The sequence below is a fragment of the Onychomys torridus genome, chromosome 22 (assembly GCF_903995425.1).
Source record: "Onychomys torridus chromosome 22, mOncTor1.1, whole genome shotgun sequence".
NCBI classification, from domain to species: domain Eukaryota; kingdom Metazoa; phylum Chordata; class Mammalia; order Rodentia; family Cricetidae; genus Onychomys; species Onychomys torridus.
In genome coordinates, this window is record NC_050464.1 from 19,241,631 (window position 1) to 19,256,115 (window position 14,485).

The 14,485-nt window shown below is 51.7% G+C and overlaps 1 protein-coding gene across 1 annotated transcript in view; it reads left to right on the top strand.

The window, feature by feature from the left end:
• The window catches only part of Rcc1l (RCC1 like), a 29,577-nt gene extending 15,768 nt beyond the window's left edge, over positions 1-13,809 (top strand). The window contains exons 4-7 of the mRNA XM_036171634.1: positions 2,630-2,728; positions 4,556-4,729; positions 6,538-6,623; positions 12,948-13,809. Of these exons, the coding sequence (XP_036027527.1) occupies positions 2,630-2,728; positions 4,556-4,729; positions 6,538-6,623; positions 12,948-13,025 (437 nt within the window). The 3' untranslated portion in view covers positions 13,026-13,809. The remainder of the gene's footprint in view (positions 1-2,629; positions 2,729-4,555; positions 4,730-6,537; positions 6,624-12,947) is intronic.
• The last annotated feature ends 676 nt before the right edge of the window (positions 13,810-14,485 follow it).

The window sequence follows — 14,485 nt, forward strand, 5'->3', positions numbered from 1 at the left end:
ATAAAGTGAAAACATTTTCAAAAATAAATTGAGACTAGCCAGACATAATGGTACACACTTTAACACCAGCATTTGGGAGGCAGAGGCCGATGGATCGATCTCTGGAAAATCAAGGTCAACCTGAGACTGAAATTTCCAGGCCAATTAAGAGTACACAGTGAGACCCTGTCTCAAGAGAAAATCAAACTGAGGGGCCTAGCCAGATGGCTCAGTAGGTAAAGGCACTTGCCACCAAACCCAGCAACCTGAGTTCTATCCCCAGAAGCCACATGGTGGAAGGTGAGAGAGAGTACTGACTCCTGAAAATTATCCTTTGACCTTCATACATGATGAGAACATACACACACCCACCACACACACACACACACACACACACACACTAAACATAAAAAAATTTTAACAGTCACACACACACACACACACACACACACAACATAAAAAAATTTTAACAGTTTTACACATCATGACCAGTGCTCTAGTACCCTCCCCTCCCCCTACAAATGATGGAGCCTCTGCTGAGATAAGGGCTCCCTCCCTCCTCAGCATTAAGGACCCCGTCCTGCACTCAGGTGCGCATCCAGGGTGTTCAGAAGCCTTCAGGTTCCCAGTGTCGACTCACCTGTAGACTTCATCCTCCACCACCTTCCGTCCGCACTGCCCGTGGGAATTGTTCCCCATGCTGAAGACTGAAGGACAGCCCTGCCGTCAGTCAGCTCTAAGGGTTCCAGGGCCCCACCACAGCAGGAGCAGAGCGGCTAACTAGGCAGTCGTGGCCTGCTCATCTCCCTCTCCCACACTGCAGCCTCTGCAGCAGCCCACGAGTGTGGCAGGGCCTGGGGGTGCTTCTCCTCTGGACCCGCTTCCACCTCCAGGGACTGAAGACAATCAATCACTGAGCCCAAGAGAACGGCAATCGGGGAAGACCAGTGATAGACGCCCGTCTGTAACTCCAACATTTGACAGCCTCACACAGACACACATACAAGCAAAACACCAATGCACGTAAAATAAAAATAAATAAATTATTAAAGTCTTACGCAATAGCCAGCTCTATTCAGAGCATCAGACAGTTTCTACTCGGAGGGTTAGGAAGAGTTGCCTGAATAAAGTGTAGAGTCACAGGGATAAGCTGTATGAGGCAAAACCATGTTTTACCCTAGAGGCATATGAATAACTCACTCCTGTCTGCTGTATCTGGGAGGAGCACAAAAACACATTCCAAGAACAGTTCTGTTTTGAAGAAACAGTCACAAGACTCTTGTTTTCTTGGAGTTTTCTCACAAGTGCTTAGAATTCTCACACAGCCCCATTCGTGGATCATGTTCCAGCACACCACAAGCTGGGGAGTAAGTTTCCAAACCTGAGCTGAGCCAGGGATGTGGTGGCACACGCCTTTAATCCCGGGACTCTGGAGGCAGAGGCAGGAGGAGCTCTGTGAGTTCAAGACCAGCCTGGGCTACAGAGTGAGCTCCTGGGCAGCCAAAGCTGTAGAGAGAGACCTTGTTTCAAAACAACCAACCAACCAAAACAACAAACACCCTGGTATAACACATGAGAGCCTGTGGGGCCATTTTAGATTCAAACATGACAAGGACCATATTCAGACTTACAGTGGGTTACAGTATCCTGCTGACCGGGCTTCCCCACTCATCTTTTTCTTTTTTAAACATTGTTTTAAAAGATTTAATTTATGTTGTACGTGTTGTATCTGTGTGGGTCTGTGCATGTTAGTGTAGGCTGGTAGAGAGTGTTGGATCCCCTGGAGCTAGAGTTATAGGCAGTTTGGGGCTGCCAGATGTGGGTGCTGAAACTGAGTTTGGGTGCTCTGGAAGAGCAGTAGACACTCCTAAAAAACAGTTGTCATCTCTCTCCTTTTTAAAAACTTGAATTTTGAGATGGGTCTCACTATGTATCCATAATGGGTCTGGAACTTGTTAGGTTGACCAGGCTGGCCTGGAACTCACGGAAATCTGCCTGCCTCTGCATCCTGAGGGCAGGGCTTAAAGGTGTGCGCCACCATGCTCCATGCTTATATCATTTCCTTTTTCTCCTTTTTTTTTTTTTTTTTTTTTTTTTAGGACAGGGTTTTAATTTATAACTCTGGCTGGTCTGGGACTCTCTATGTAGATCAGGGCCTCAAACTCACAGAGATCCACCTGCCTCTGCCTCTTGTGCTGGAATTAAAGGTGTGCGCCACCACCACCCCTGGCCAGTCCTGACCTCTTAGGGTGGGCTGTGCTTGTCCTGTTCCCTTGGTACATCTCTTCCCACTGGAGGATGCTCCCTTGTCCCCTTGCCAAGCTACCCCTTCTTACCCTTCAGAGCTCAGGAAAAGGGACCCCTCCCCCTCCCTCATGTTAGGTCAGCCTCTTAGAGACTCCCGGAAATCCCCTGCACACTTTGGTCTAGCCCCAATGGAACACGGTGCTGAGTTTGATTGACACCTGCCTCCCAGAAGAGTGGGAGCTGGGCCCTCTGGCTCCCTTCTGTGTCCTAAGCCCTTGGTTAGGAAGCTCAGTGATGAGAGGTACCGGGGAAACCTTTGTGGAGTTAGTGAGTGAGCTGGGACGTTAGCCATGGGTTCTTCCCGCTCCTGGCTCTTGTTTTCCCTAACCATGCCCACCCTTTTCTTTGGTGCAGGTGAATGTCCCTCGGTGCCTGCCTTTCCCCGAAGTAGGCAAGGTGAAGCAGGCGGCTTGTGGTGGCACGGGCTGTGCTGTATTAAATGGTGAGAGCCACTTCTCAGCAGCTCCTAGAGAACCAGTGGCAGATGAGCTAGGGAAGGGGCCGTGTGCGCTTCAGAGTCCTGGACTGGAGACGCAGCCTCAAGAGGGGAGTGCGCCTATGGGAACACCTAGTTGCAGTCATTCCGTGATTATGGGGCAGGAGTGAGATTCCCAGCAGGTCAGGGGCTCAGGACACAGATGCATAGACAGCCAGAGAGCTGGGTCATTTTATAGCAAACATCTGGATCGGGAGCTGGCAATCAGACACAGGCCCCTAGGCTTACTAGGGGGATTCCAGCAGGGGCTCGACCACTGAGCCGCTTGCCCAAGGTCTCATGCATGAAAACCCTGCTCTGTCACTGCGCTTTGCACTTGTAGCCAGGGCTACAGAGTTGCTCAGTGGTAAAGCGCTTATGCATGAGGACCCAATACTGTCCTTGGCACTGTACCAGAGAGAAAGAGGGAAGGACAGAAGGGTGGGGGAGGGTGCTGAGAAGAAGGGGGGAAGGGGGAGGGGAGGAAGGAAGGGGAGAAGGGAGGGCTGGACATTGTGGTGCAGGTCTTTGATTGCCAGCACTCCAGAGGCCGAGGTGGAGGATTATAAATCCAGGCCAGCCTGGACTATGTAGCAAGACTGTGTCTTCAACAAAACACCTGGGGCTGGAGAGATGGATGCTCAGTGGTTAAGAGCACTTGTTTTTACTACAGAAGATCCAGGTTCAATTCCCAGCACCCACGTGGCGGTTCACAACCGTCCATAACTCTAGTCCAGGGAATTTGGTACCCTGTTTTGACCTCTTCAGGCATCAGAGACCCGTGTTGTACACAGTTAACATTTGAGCAAAAGACTCAGACTCATAAAACAAATCTAAAAAACAAAAGCAAAACCAAAAGCTTCTACTTCCCAAAAAGCAAGTTAAAAAGCATTTCTAAGAGTTTTGTTTTTGTGTTTTGTCTTTTTCTTTTTTCCTTTTTTTTTTTGAGACAGGGTTTCTCTGTGTGGCCCTGGCTGTCCTGGAACTCACTCTGTAGACCAGGTTAGCCTCGAACTCAGAGATCCACCTGCCTCTGTCTCCCAAGTGCTGAGATTAAAGGTGTGCGCCACCACCCAGCTCAGTTTTAAGAATCTGGCCAGAATGGCTTGTGTCTGGTATGGTGTTCTGGTCAGTGTGAAATTTGGAGCTGTTGGTGGGGAAAGCGTCCACAAGATCTTGTGTGCCCAGTGGGTTTTATGGATGCCCTCTCTCCACTACTCTGAAGAAGTGGGTTGTTCCTGCTCTGAGTGGCTTCCTCCCTAGCCATAGGCAAGTCTTTAATCAGGGGAGAGAATGATTTTCAAGCTGCTAGCTCAGTGTGCCTCACATACCATTTCTTAAAAAATTATTTATTTATTTTTAATTTATTTATTTTTAGTTTTGGTGTTTTTCCTGGACGTATGTCTATATATAATGTGCACGTGCGATACTGGGTAGAGGCCAAATGGAAGCACTGGGCGCCCCTAGAACAGGGGTGAGCTGCCATGTGAGTGCTGGGAGTTGAACCTGGGTTCTCTGGAAGAACAGCCAGTGCTCTTAACCGCTGAGCCATCTCTCCAGCCCCCGTGTCTCACATAACTCAAGGTGATCCTCCTGCCTCCACCTCCTGAGTTCAGGGATTACAGGCATGCTCTGCCATGCCTGGTTTATGTGGTCTGGGGGTGGAACCCAGGGCTCCATGCATGCTAGGCACGCACTCTGCCCGCTGAGCCCCACCCCAGCCCCTGTTGTTTTCACGGCAAGGGAGGGCTCTGCTTGCCTCAACTCACAGCTGCTGTTTTTGTTGTTACACAGAAGAAGGGCATGTCTTCGTCTGGGGCTATGGGATTCTTGGGAAAGGACCAAACCTCTTGGAAACGGCGCTTCCAGAAATGATTCCACCCACGCTCTTCGGCTTGACGGAGTTCAACCCCAGCGTCCGGGTTTCCCAGATCCGATGTGGGCTTAGCCATTTTGCTGCACTCACCAGTAAGTTACTCTGCTGGGCAGCCAGGCCAAAATCTGTTCCTTCTCAAACTGGGATGGCGCTCAGCTTCTGTCATCAACCTACTTCTTTTATAGCCGTCCATGTATCCACCCATCTTTCTGTCTGTCCATCTCTGTCCATCCTTTTATTCCTCCACCCTCTATCCTTCCCTCCCTTCCTCCATCTGTCCTCCTGTCCTCCCATCTCTCCATCTGTCTATACATCTGTCCATCAATCTGCCTGCCCAGTGGATTGATGTCTTCTTGGGATAAGAAGTAAAGAGGGAGGCCATGTCAAGGTAGTCTAGTCTGTGTCAGGACATGTACCTTCCTTTCAGGTTGGCACTTTGGTTTGGTTCTTTGCTGTGTGGTCAGGCTTATGCTGTAGTGTGGGCGTTGGGAGGCACCTGTAGGGGGTGAGGTAGGTGAGGAGAAGGGTTAGCTGGAATACTAGTGAAAATCAGGAGAGTCTGGGCCATGCATGGGTGAGCGACACAGAAATGAGTGTGCAGGCTGGCAAGTGGCCTACCTTACCGGCAGTTGAGCTCAGACCCTCCAAGGTGCTGGGGAGGGTTGACCACAGAGGCGGCTGGCTGGAGGCGGATCGACAGCTTGGAGAGCCCTGAAATACCAAGTTGCTCCACAAGCATCTGGCCCGTGGCCTTCCTCATGCTCTACCGCCACGCCTCAGTTCAGACGGCTGCTCTGCAGTCCCCTGGATAGCAGTTACTGTGTGTGCAGCACCGTAGTGACTCCCAAGAGATTTGCTGCTTCCTTGCCGCTCAGAAGTCTTCTTGAGAGAAAAGCTTAACTTCGCCTTATTTCTCCTCACAAGAGCCTAAATGTGCCTTTTCTGGTACTTCTGATCTGCCATATAACTGACCTCCATGCCTAACTCAAATGACATGGCTCCTTTTCACTCTTTTAAGTTCCCATTTGTGAATCTGTAATGAGCTGCTCTCTGAAAATAAAAGAAGTCTTTTGACTTGAAATGTGACTCAGCAGTAGATCTCCTGCCTAGATTCTCCCAGTGAGGGGCTGGGGGTGTGGCTCAGTGGTAGAGCTCCTGCCTAGAATCCCCCAGTGAGGGGCTGGGGTGTGGCTCAGTGGTAGAGCCCCTGCCTAGAATCCCCCAGTGAGGGGCTGGGGTGTGGCTCAGTTGTAGAGCACCTGCCTAGAATCCCCCAGTGAGGGGCTGGGGTGTGGCTCAGTGGTAGAGCACCTGCCTAGAATCCCCCAGTGAGGGGCATAGCTCAGCAGTAAAGCACTTTCTCCAAGGTGCAATCCCTGTGTTTATTAGTTTATTTGTCCATTTTTGGCTCTTCTAGAGGTGAAGTGCATGAGGACAGGAAGGAAGCACTGTTGTCATTTGCTCTCCTGTCCCCAGTGCCCAGCACACAGACACAGACTCGACACAGTTAGGAACCCAGTTGCTCTGTGTGCCCTCACAGAACACACCCACACACTAAAACCAAGCAGAACTGGTCGTCTGGCCTCACCGTCACTCAGGAAGGGCAGAGCTGGGTCAAGTGGAGCTGTAGGTGGTAGCAGACCATCAAGATGAGCATAGAGGGCTGTGCACGGGAGCCCTGGACTTCGTTCTACACAAAGACCAGTCTTCCCAAGGCCTGGCCTGGGACCTGGTTTGGGGATGGAACATTCTCTGGGGTGGTTTTATCTGAGATTCAGGTCAGAGGCTGAATTGAGTGAGCAGTATGTTCTGCTTGTCCCTGACACTTGGGAGACTATCCTCTTCATGGCCTGCTCCTTGTGTAGACCCAACTAAGCCCCTTGTCTTCCTTCCTTTGCAGACAAGGGTGAGCTGTTTGTGTGGGGCAAGAACATCCGAGGGTGCTTGGGGATTGGACGCCTCGAAGACCAGTACTTCCCATGGAGGGTAAGACCATGCAGGGGTGGGTTGTGGAGGGTAACACCATGCAAGGGTGGGTTATGCAGGGTTAAGACAATACAGGGTTGGGTTATAGAAGGTAAGACCATGCAGGGGTGGGTTGTGGAGGGTAAGACCATGCAGGGGTGGGTTGTGGAGGGTGGGCCAAGGGAAGCAGAACCAAATACAGGACAGAGTTCAGGACCTACTGTTTGCTGTGTGCCATCATCTAGGATGGGCTCCAGGGAGGCTTCTGTGGAGGTGATGGTCAGCAGCTGGATATAGCACCATCCTCTAAGCGTGCAGGCCTTCAGCCCTTCTGTTCCATGTAGTCAGTGAATCCCAGGCACCTGCTGCACCTACTCAGTGCTGAAGTCGCTGTGAGAAGCTTCCAGGTGGGCCAGAGACATGGCTCAGTTGGTAGAGAAGCTGCGTAGCACTCGTGAATCCTTGGGATCCATCCTCAGCACCATGTGAACTTAGTGGGCTGGCCCACGCCTTTAACCCCAGCACTACACTCGTGGAAGCAGAAGAATCAGAAGTTCAAGGTCATTCTTAGCTACATGGCCAGTTTGAGTTGCATGAGACCCAATCTAAAAAAAAAAAGAAAAGAAAACAAATATCTTTCACAATTTAGGAACATTATAAAAATCCAGTCTTTCAAGAAAATATGTATAGAAGCACACATGTGCGTGCAGATTCCTCTGCAGACTATTGCTGGTCTGATGTGAGAGCCAGCACCCCCTTCACACTTCACCTCCCCCGCCCCCTTCAGCTTGTTCTCTTTTCGAGTGTGGTCTTGGAGAATAGTGGGAACAGCTGGGTCTTGGAATAGCGAACGCTTCCCAGGCCTGTCACCTGCCCGTGAGTGTGGATGGATTAGTTTCTCTTCTTGTTGCTTTGACCAAAGGGAGGAAGGGTTTCCTGTGGCTCACAGTCCATCATAGCGGGGAAGGCATGGCGGCAGGAGCAGGAGGCGGCTGGTCACATCACATCCACAGTCAGGAAGCAGAGAGATGGAATGCTGATGCTCAGCTCGCCTTCTCCTTTTCATTCAGTCCAGGACCCCGGCCCATAGAATGGTGCTGCCCACATTCAAGATGGGTGTTCCCACCTCAGTTAAACCAACCCAGGGACTCCCTTACAGACATGGCCAGAGGTGTGTCTCCTAGCTGGTTACCTGCTGAGATGACTTGGCAAAGCATAGCTGCTAGGGAGGAGTCCATGTCTAGGCTGCTGAACCCGACACCTCCATTCTCAGTGTACATACACCCTCTTGCTCTGACTCCTATGGCCAGAGGACTAGTGTCCTGCCGGCCGCCAGTGGAGGGATGAGCCTGTCTGCCCTGGTGCCGACTGTTGGCAGCACCCTGCTGCCCGCTCTCTGGCACATTGGTGAGCCCCCAGGACTCACGCCAGGCAACTGCACTGTCTCTTGTCACCTTTTGATTAGGTGACAAGGGGAGGCTGGACAGGTTCATTAGTCTTTTGTTCTTGTAACAAATACCTGGGGTCATCATCTTAACAGAGGCAGTGTTTGATTTGGTTCTGGTTTTAGAAGCTGTAGCTGGGGTCAGCTGACCCCACTGCTTTAGCCCTGGCAGGGCCGTACAGGATAGCAGGGGACATGTCACCTTAAAGCTGCTCAGCTCATTGGAGGCTGGAATCAGAGGGATGGAAAGGGTTTGGGGTCCTTTCGTTACCTTCAAAGGCACGTTCCCTATGCTGGCTAGTTTTTTGTTTTTGTTTTTTTGTCTGTCAACTTGACATAAGCTAGAGTCCTTGAGAGGAAAGAACCTCGTTGAGAAAATGCCTCCATAAGATGGTGTAGGCAAGCCTGTAGGGCATTTTTAAAATTAGTGATTGATGTGTGAGGGCCCAGCCCGCTGTAGGTAATGCCACGTCTGGGCTGGTGGTGCTGGGTGCAAAAGAAAACAGGCTGAGCAAGCCATCGGGAGCAAGACAGTAAGCAGCATCCTCCACAGCTTCTGCATCAGCTCCTGCCTCCAGGTTCCTGCCCTGATCTCCCTCAGTGATGGGCTGTGACATGGAAGCACAGCCACATGAACCCTTGCCTCCCCAAGTTGCTTATGGTCGTGGTTTTTCATCACAGCCGTGGGAAGTCTAAGGCATCCCCAATCCCTAAGGTCCCCTGAGTAGGCCCCACCTCTATAGATTGCTACCGTTTCCCAGTAGCACCGAGCTGGGGAAGCTTTCAACACATGGACCTTCAGGGCACACTTGAGATCCAAACCATAGCCACGGGGTGGTGTGGGGCTCCCGTACCACAGCCCTTGCAGAGCTGAGCTGTGAGACCTGAGGCGGATCCCATGAGGTCTCACACACACATAACAAGTCACAGGTGAAGGCAGACTCAGATCTTTTCATTTGATGGGCACACCTGTAATCCTAGCCACTTGGAAGGCTGAGGTAGGAATCAGGTCAGCCTGGGCTATATAGTGAGATAATTTCTCTCAAAAAAGGAAAAAAAAAAGACTTGCTTAGCATGAAAGGAGCCCTGGGTTCAGTCTCTAGCACCTCATAAACTGGATGTGGTGGAGGACACTTGTAATCCCAGGACTTGGGAGCAGGGGGTGGAGGCAGGAGGACCAGAAGTTCAAGGTCATCCTCAGATACCCATTTGAGTCCAGCTTGGGCTACATGAGACCCAGAGACCAGAAATCCCCACAGGCTAGGGACAGGCTTATTGTAGAGTCACTTCAGAGACCTGAGAGACACACTCCAGGGCGCACTGGAGTCTTAGGAGCCTGCTGTTCCCAAAGGTCCTCATTGGCCACAGGTCCTGGCCGGCAAGCAGAGACCTAACAGCTTCCTGTGTTTGGGGTGCTAATGGCCAGAGCATCTGGGGAACAGCAGATAGGTGCTTAAGTGCAGCGGGGCTGGGTGCGGATGATCGTGGCAAGGCACTTTCCCAGGAGGGTAAATAAATAGATGATCTCAAGGGGCCTCGGAGGTTGCTAAGAACCCACTTGGCTAGGTCATCATGGGGCAGCCGGGCACTGCTGTTCTGGGGCTGGCCCGGGGCCGCACCTGCAGCTCCAGGCTGCCTCTGTCACCTAGGGCCCATTTCTGTTTGCTCAGTGGTCTGCAGGGCAGCTTTTCCCGAGGCGTTTTGTTTGGGGAGGCAGCGAGACAGCATGGCGTGGTTCCTGTCTTCATCGGCTGTCGCCAGCAGCCCCTAATGGAGCTGAAGCTCCACGGTCAGCACCTGCCACTTCGGAGCTCTTAGGCCAGGCCACCTGTTGCAGGCTTCATTTCTGCCCTAAACTCAGGAAATTGCCCGGGCAGGCAGAGCTTCTCTGCAGCTGTCGGCAGGGAAGGCCGGCTGAACAGGGATCTGGCCAGCTGATCCCGCATCCACATCTGGGAGAGCGTCTGAAGGCACAGTCATGCAGGGCGTGCCTAGGGGGCCGCAAGGCTGGCATGTGCCCTTCCGCATTGAGAGCCTGTGAAGAACACGAGATTTGCTTTAAGTAGTTCTCAGTTGGGAGATGGGGTTATTAGGAGGTACTTAACACCTGGGTTTTTATTTTGACAGGGACTCATGTAGCCCAGGCTAGCCTCAAACTCATGTAGCAAAGAACTTCTGGTCCTTTTGGTTCTACCTCCCTTACCTGACTTATAGGGTGCTGGGGATAGAATCCCTGGGCCTCATGCTTGCTAGGCAAGTGCTCTACCCACTGAGGCCCATCCCCAGCCATGGTCATTGTTTTCCACGGAATGCCCTTTTCCAGTATAGCATTGCCTATTACAATGTATGTATTATAGTATACAGACATTACCATGACAACAGTAACAGTGCTTAAAAAGGAAAGTGGGCGTGGTGGTGTGCACCTCAGCTTTCAGGAAGCTGAGGCAGGAGGATGCTGTAAGTTCTAGGCCAGCCCCGGCTATGTAGTGAGACCCTGTCTGAAAAACTGAAGTAATTCAGTGTATGCGGCACACACCTTTAAGCCCAACACTCAGTAAGCAGAGGCAGGCGGACTTTATAAGTTTGAGGCCAGCCAAGGTTACATAGTGACATCCTGTCTCTAAAACAAACGAAAGGGGACGGGGAGATGGCTCAGTGGGTAAAGTGCTGGCTGTGTAATTCTGAAGAAAGACAGGAGTTTGGATCCCCAGCACCCACGAAAAACTCTGCTCCACTGTGTGGTCTCTAACTAGGTGCCCCATAGGAGTGGAAGCAGCCAGATCTCGGATACTTGCTGGCTCGCCAGGCTAGCTGAGCTCAATCTCTAGGTCCACTGAGACCTTGTCTCAAATCATAAGGTGGTTAGTGCTAGAGGAAGACACCTGGGGTCAGCCACCCCACACTCACACACACTGCACTGCACATAGCACACACACACACCACATTCCATACACACTGCACTGCACACACCCACACCACACACCACATTCCATACAGACTGCACTGTACACAGCACACACCCACATACCACATTCCACACACACTGCACTGCACACTGCACACACCCACACCACACACATTTCACACACACACTAATATATACCACATGCATAACACTATACATACACTACACACACTACATTCTGCACACACACACTGTCTTAGTCAGGGTTATCATTGCTGTGATAAAACACCATGAACAAAGCAAGTTGGGGAGGAAATGGTTTATTTGGCTTGTACTTTTATATCACTGTTTATCATCAAAGAAAGTCAGGACAGGAACTCAAGCAGGGCTGGAGTCTGGAGGCAGGAGCTGATGCAGAGGCCATGGAGGGGTGCTACTCACTGGCTTGCTCCTCATGGCTTGCTCAGACTTCATTCTGGGGTGTGTGTCTGTCGGATCTTATCCCAGAGATATTACGACCCACAATGAGCGGGGCCCTCCCACATTAATCACCAATTAGGAAAAGGCTCTCCAGGCTTGCCTACAGTCTGATATTGGGAGCATTTTCTCCATTGAGTCCCCCTCCTCTCTGATGACTTAGTTTGTGTCAAGTTGACATGAAACCAGCCAGTATATATAGTATATATACTACATTCCACACACATACATCACACACTCCATTCCATACATACGGTGCAGACTACATTCCACATACCCACCACACACCCACCAAACACAGTACATTTACACACATATACCACATACACAACAAAAAAAAGGAGGAAAAGAGAAATTAAAAAATAGAGAGCCTGTGAAGGCCCACTGGGTAGAGGCACTTGACACCAAGCCTGACTACCTGAGTTTAATATCCAGTGTCCACAAGGTGGAGAGAGGGAACCAACCCCTGAAGGTTGTCCTCTGACCTCAAGTGTCGTGTGGCCTGCATGCATTCATGTATGTGCACATGCGCGCGCGCGCGCGCGCACACACACACACACACACACACACACACACACACACACACACACACAAATGAGTAGTGTAATAACAAAATAATGAGGATTGAGGGACCAGCCCTCCGGGAAGCCCAGTGTAGCTCTGAGACTTGAGTGTAGTTGAGACAGTCTAGGGTGTTCCTGGCAGGGAAGGCTCTAAAACAGTGAGGGTCCTCTGGAAACGGACAGACTCCGGTGCTGAGGTTGGGGAGGAACCCGGCCTCCTGCTGCATTGAGGGCGAAGTCTTCCTGGGAGAAAGACTGGCCTAGACAGCAGCATGGCGAGGCCTAGGTGAGGCCCTGGTGCCTTTTGAGACAGCAGGAACTCCGCTTCTCAGGCGGCCATGGTGGGGGGACATGTAAGCTCCAGCCCATGGCTGCAAGAGGGGTCAACAGGTAAAGTGACGGAAGTCACTGGGCCAGCGTGGCCCTGTTCCCACGCTGGACCCACCAGGCAGAAGCCTTTCCTGTGTTCTTGTACTTCGTGACCTCCAGGAAAGTCACTGAACACTCAGCCTTCATCTCTGTGTCCTTCCCCAGGGCTGCCTCCCCAGGGTGGCTACTAGAGATGATGCCACTGATGGGCAGAGATGCCGGGTGGCCTTTTCCTGATACTCGTGAGCTGTGGATTAGTGTGGGCATCCTGTTTGCAGGGGATAGGGCCGCACTCACAGAAGGCAAAGAACCTACCAAGAGGTGGGGCAGAGGGTGAGGGCCAGTAGGTAGAGAGCTTGCTCAGCATGCACATAGCCCTAGCTAGGGTCTGTCCCCAGCACCACATAAAGCAGGTGTGGTACTACATGTGTGTGAACCCAGCATTTGGGAGGTAGAGGCAGGAGGATCAGTTCATGGTCAGTCTTAGCTACACAGGAAGTTGGAGCTACGTGAGTCCCTTTCTCCCCGGAAGGGTTCCAGAGCCTGGCTGCCCTTCCTCTCACTGTGTCCCGGGGCTTCTTTTCCAGGTGACGATGCCCGGCGAGCCCGTGGACGTGGCATGTGGTGTGGATCACATGGTGACTCTGGCCAAGTCATTCATCTGAATCTCCTTCTGGGCCCATCCCCGGCTGGTCCAGCCTCCAAACTATACCAACAGCCGCAGCTTGGCAGAGGCAGGGTGTGGCCACCGGCACAGGATACTGGGATGATACTGGGAGAGGGCCAGGGCCTGTGTGGAGCAGGATACTCTGTGTCCTCAGTGGGGACAAGACCCTCCCCCACTGAGGCTCCTGGCTGCTGAGCTCAGTTCAGGATGGTCGCTCTTGGCATGGTGTGCTCCTGAGGAGTACCAGGGCATGAGGCCCTAGGGTGGCCAGGCTGATGCCCTTTCCAAGTAACACATGGTGGCCTCTGGGGATGCGTCTTGCCTGACACACTATTCTTAGGGGAAGTTCATTATTCATGGCACATTTGATATTAAGAGATTGGAAACAGGACAAGGCACTCAGAACTTGTTTCCCTATCACAACAGGACACACTTGGGCTGCTGGCCGGCCCAGCTCAGCAAGAGAGCCAGCTGCCTTCAGCTAGGGCCTCTCTGATCAGCTGCCACCCCAGACTCTTCATGGAGTGGCCAGGGTGAGCCAGCCTCCCCCCCCCCCCCCCCCCCCCATGGCTCTACAGTGTCCCAGCCTTGGAACCTTCTCCCTGCCTGGCTTTGAAGAGTCCAGAAGCCCCTGAAGAAAAGCTGCAGGCCAAATGCTTGTGGGCTGAGGGCTGTGGAATCTTGGCTGGAGGGCCAGCCTTGGAGTAGGAAGCCTCAGAAACTGGGGAAATGCTTGTTTTGAAGAAAGCTTGTCTTTTGCTTTCAGACAGTGTTTGCAAAGTTCTTTTGGAATAAAGTCTGTTTTCTGACTTTTCTAAGAATGGAGGTCTTATTTTCTCTGCAAGAGTTTACACTCCTGGAAAAAGAGGACCCTCAAAATCACAGCTAATTCTGTCTGGCTTAGAATTCCTATTACTCTTCCCTCTGTGGGCACATTTGTCAAAAGATTGCCTACGAAAGCTACCAATGAATAAACCCTGTTTGTTTGTAGGGTAGGGGTGGTGGTTTTGGTTTCTCTGGGTAGCCCTGGCTGTCTCAGAACTCGCTCTGTAGAAACTCAGAGATGGGCCTGCCTCTGCCTCCCTCCCGAGTGCTGAGATTAAAAGTGTGCACCACCACCGCCTGGCCGTGTGGTGGATTAAAAAAAAAAAGAATGGAGATCTGGTGATTGTTTTACTCCATCATTTCGAGACCATAGAAGAGGCAAACAGAAGGTGATCCCACCAGGAGTGTGTGTGTGTGTGTGTGAGTGTGTGTGTGAGTGTGTGTGTGTATGCAGTTGCAGTGTGCACTCATGGAGAGGTCAGAGGACAGTGTCAAGTCTCATCATTCCTCAGCTGCTATCCATCTTACTACTGAGACAGGGTATATTGCTTTGTAGACCAGGCTGGCCTTGAACTCAGCATTCTGCTTGCCTTTGCCCCCCAGAGTGCTGGGACTAAAGGTGTGCTCTACCAC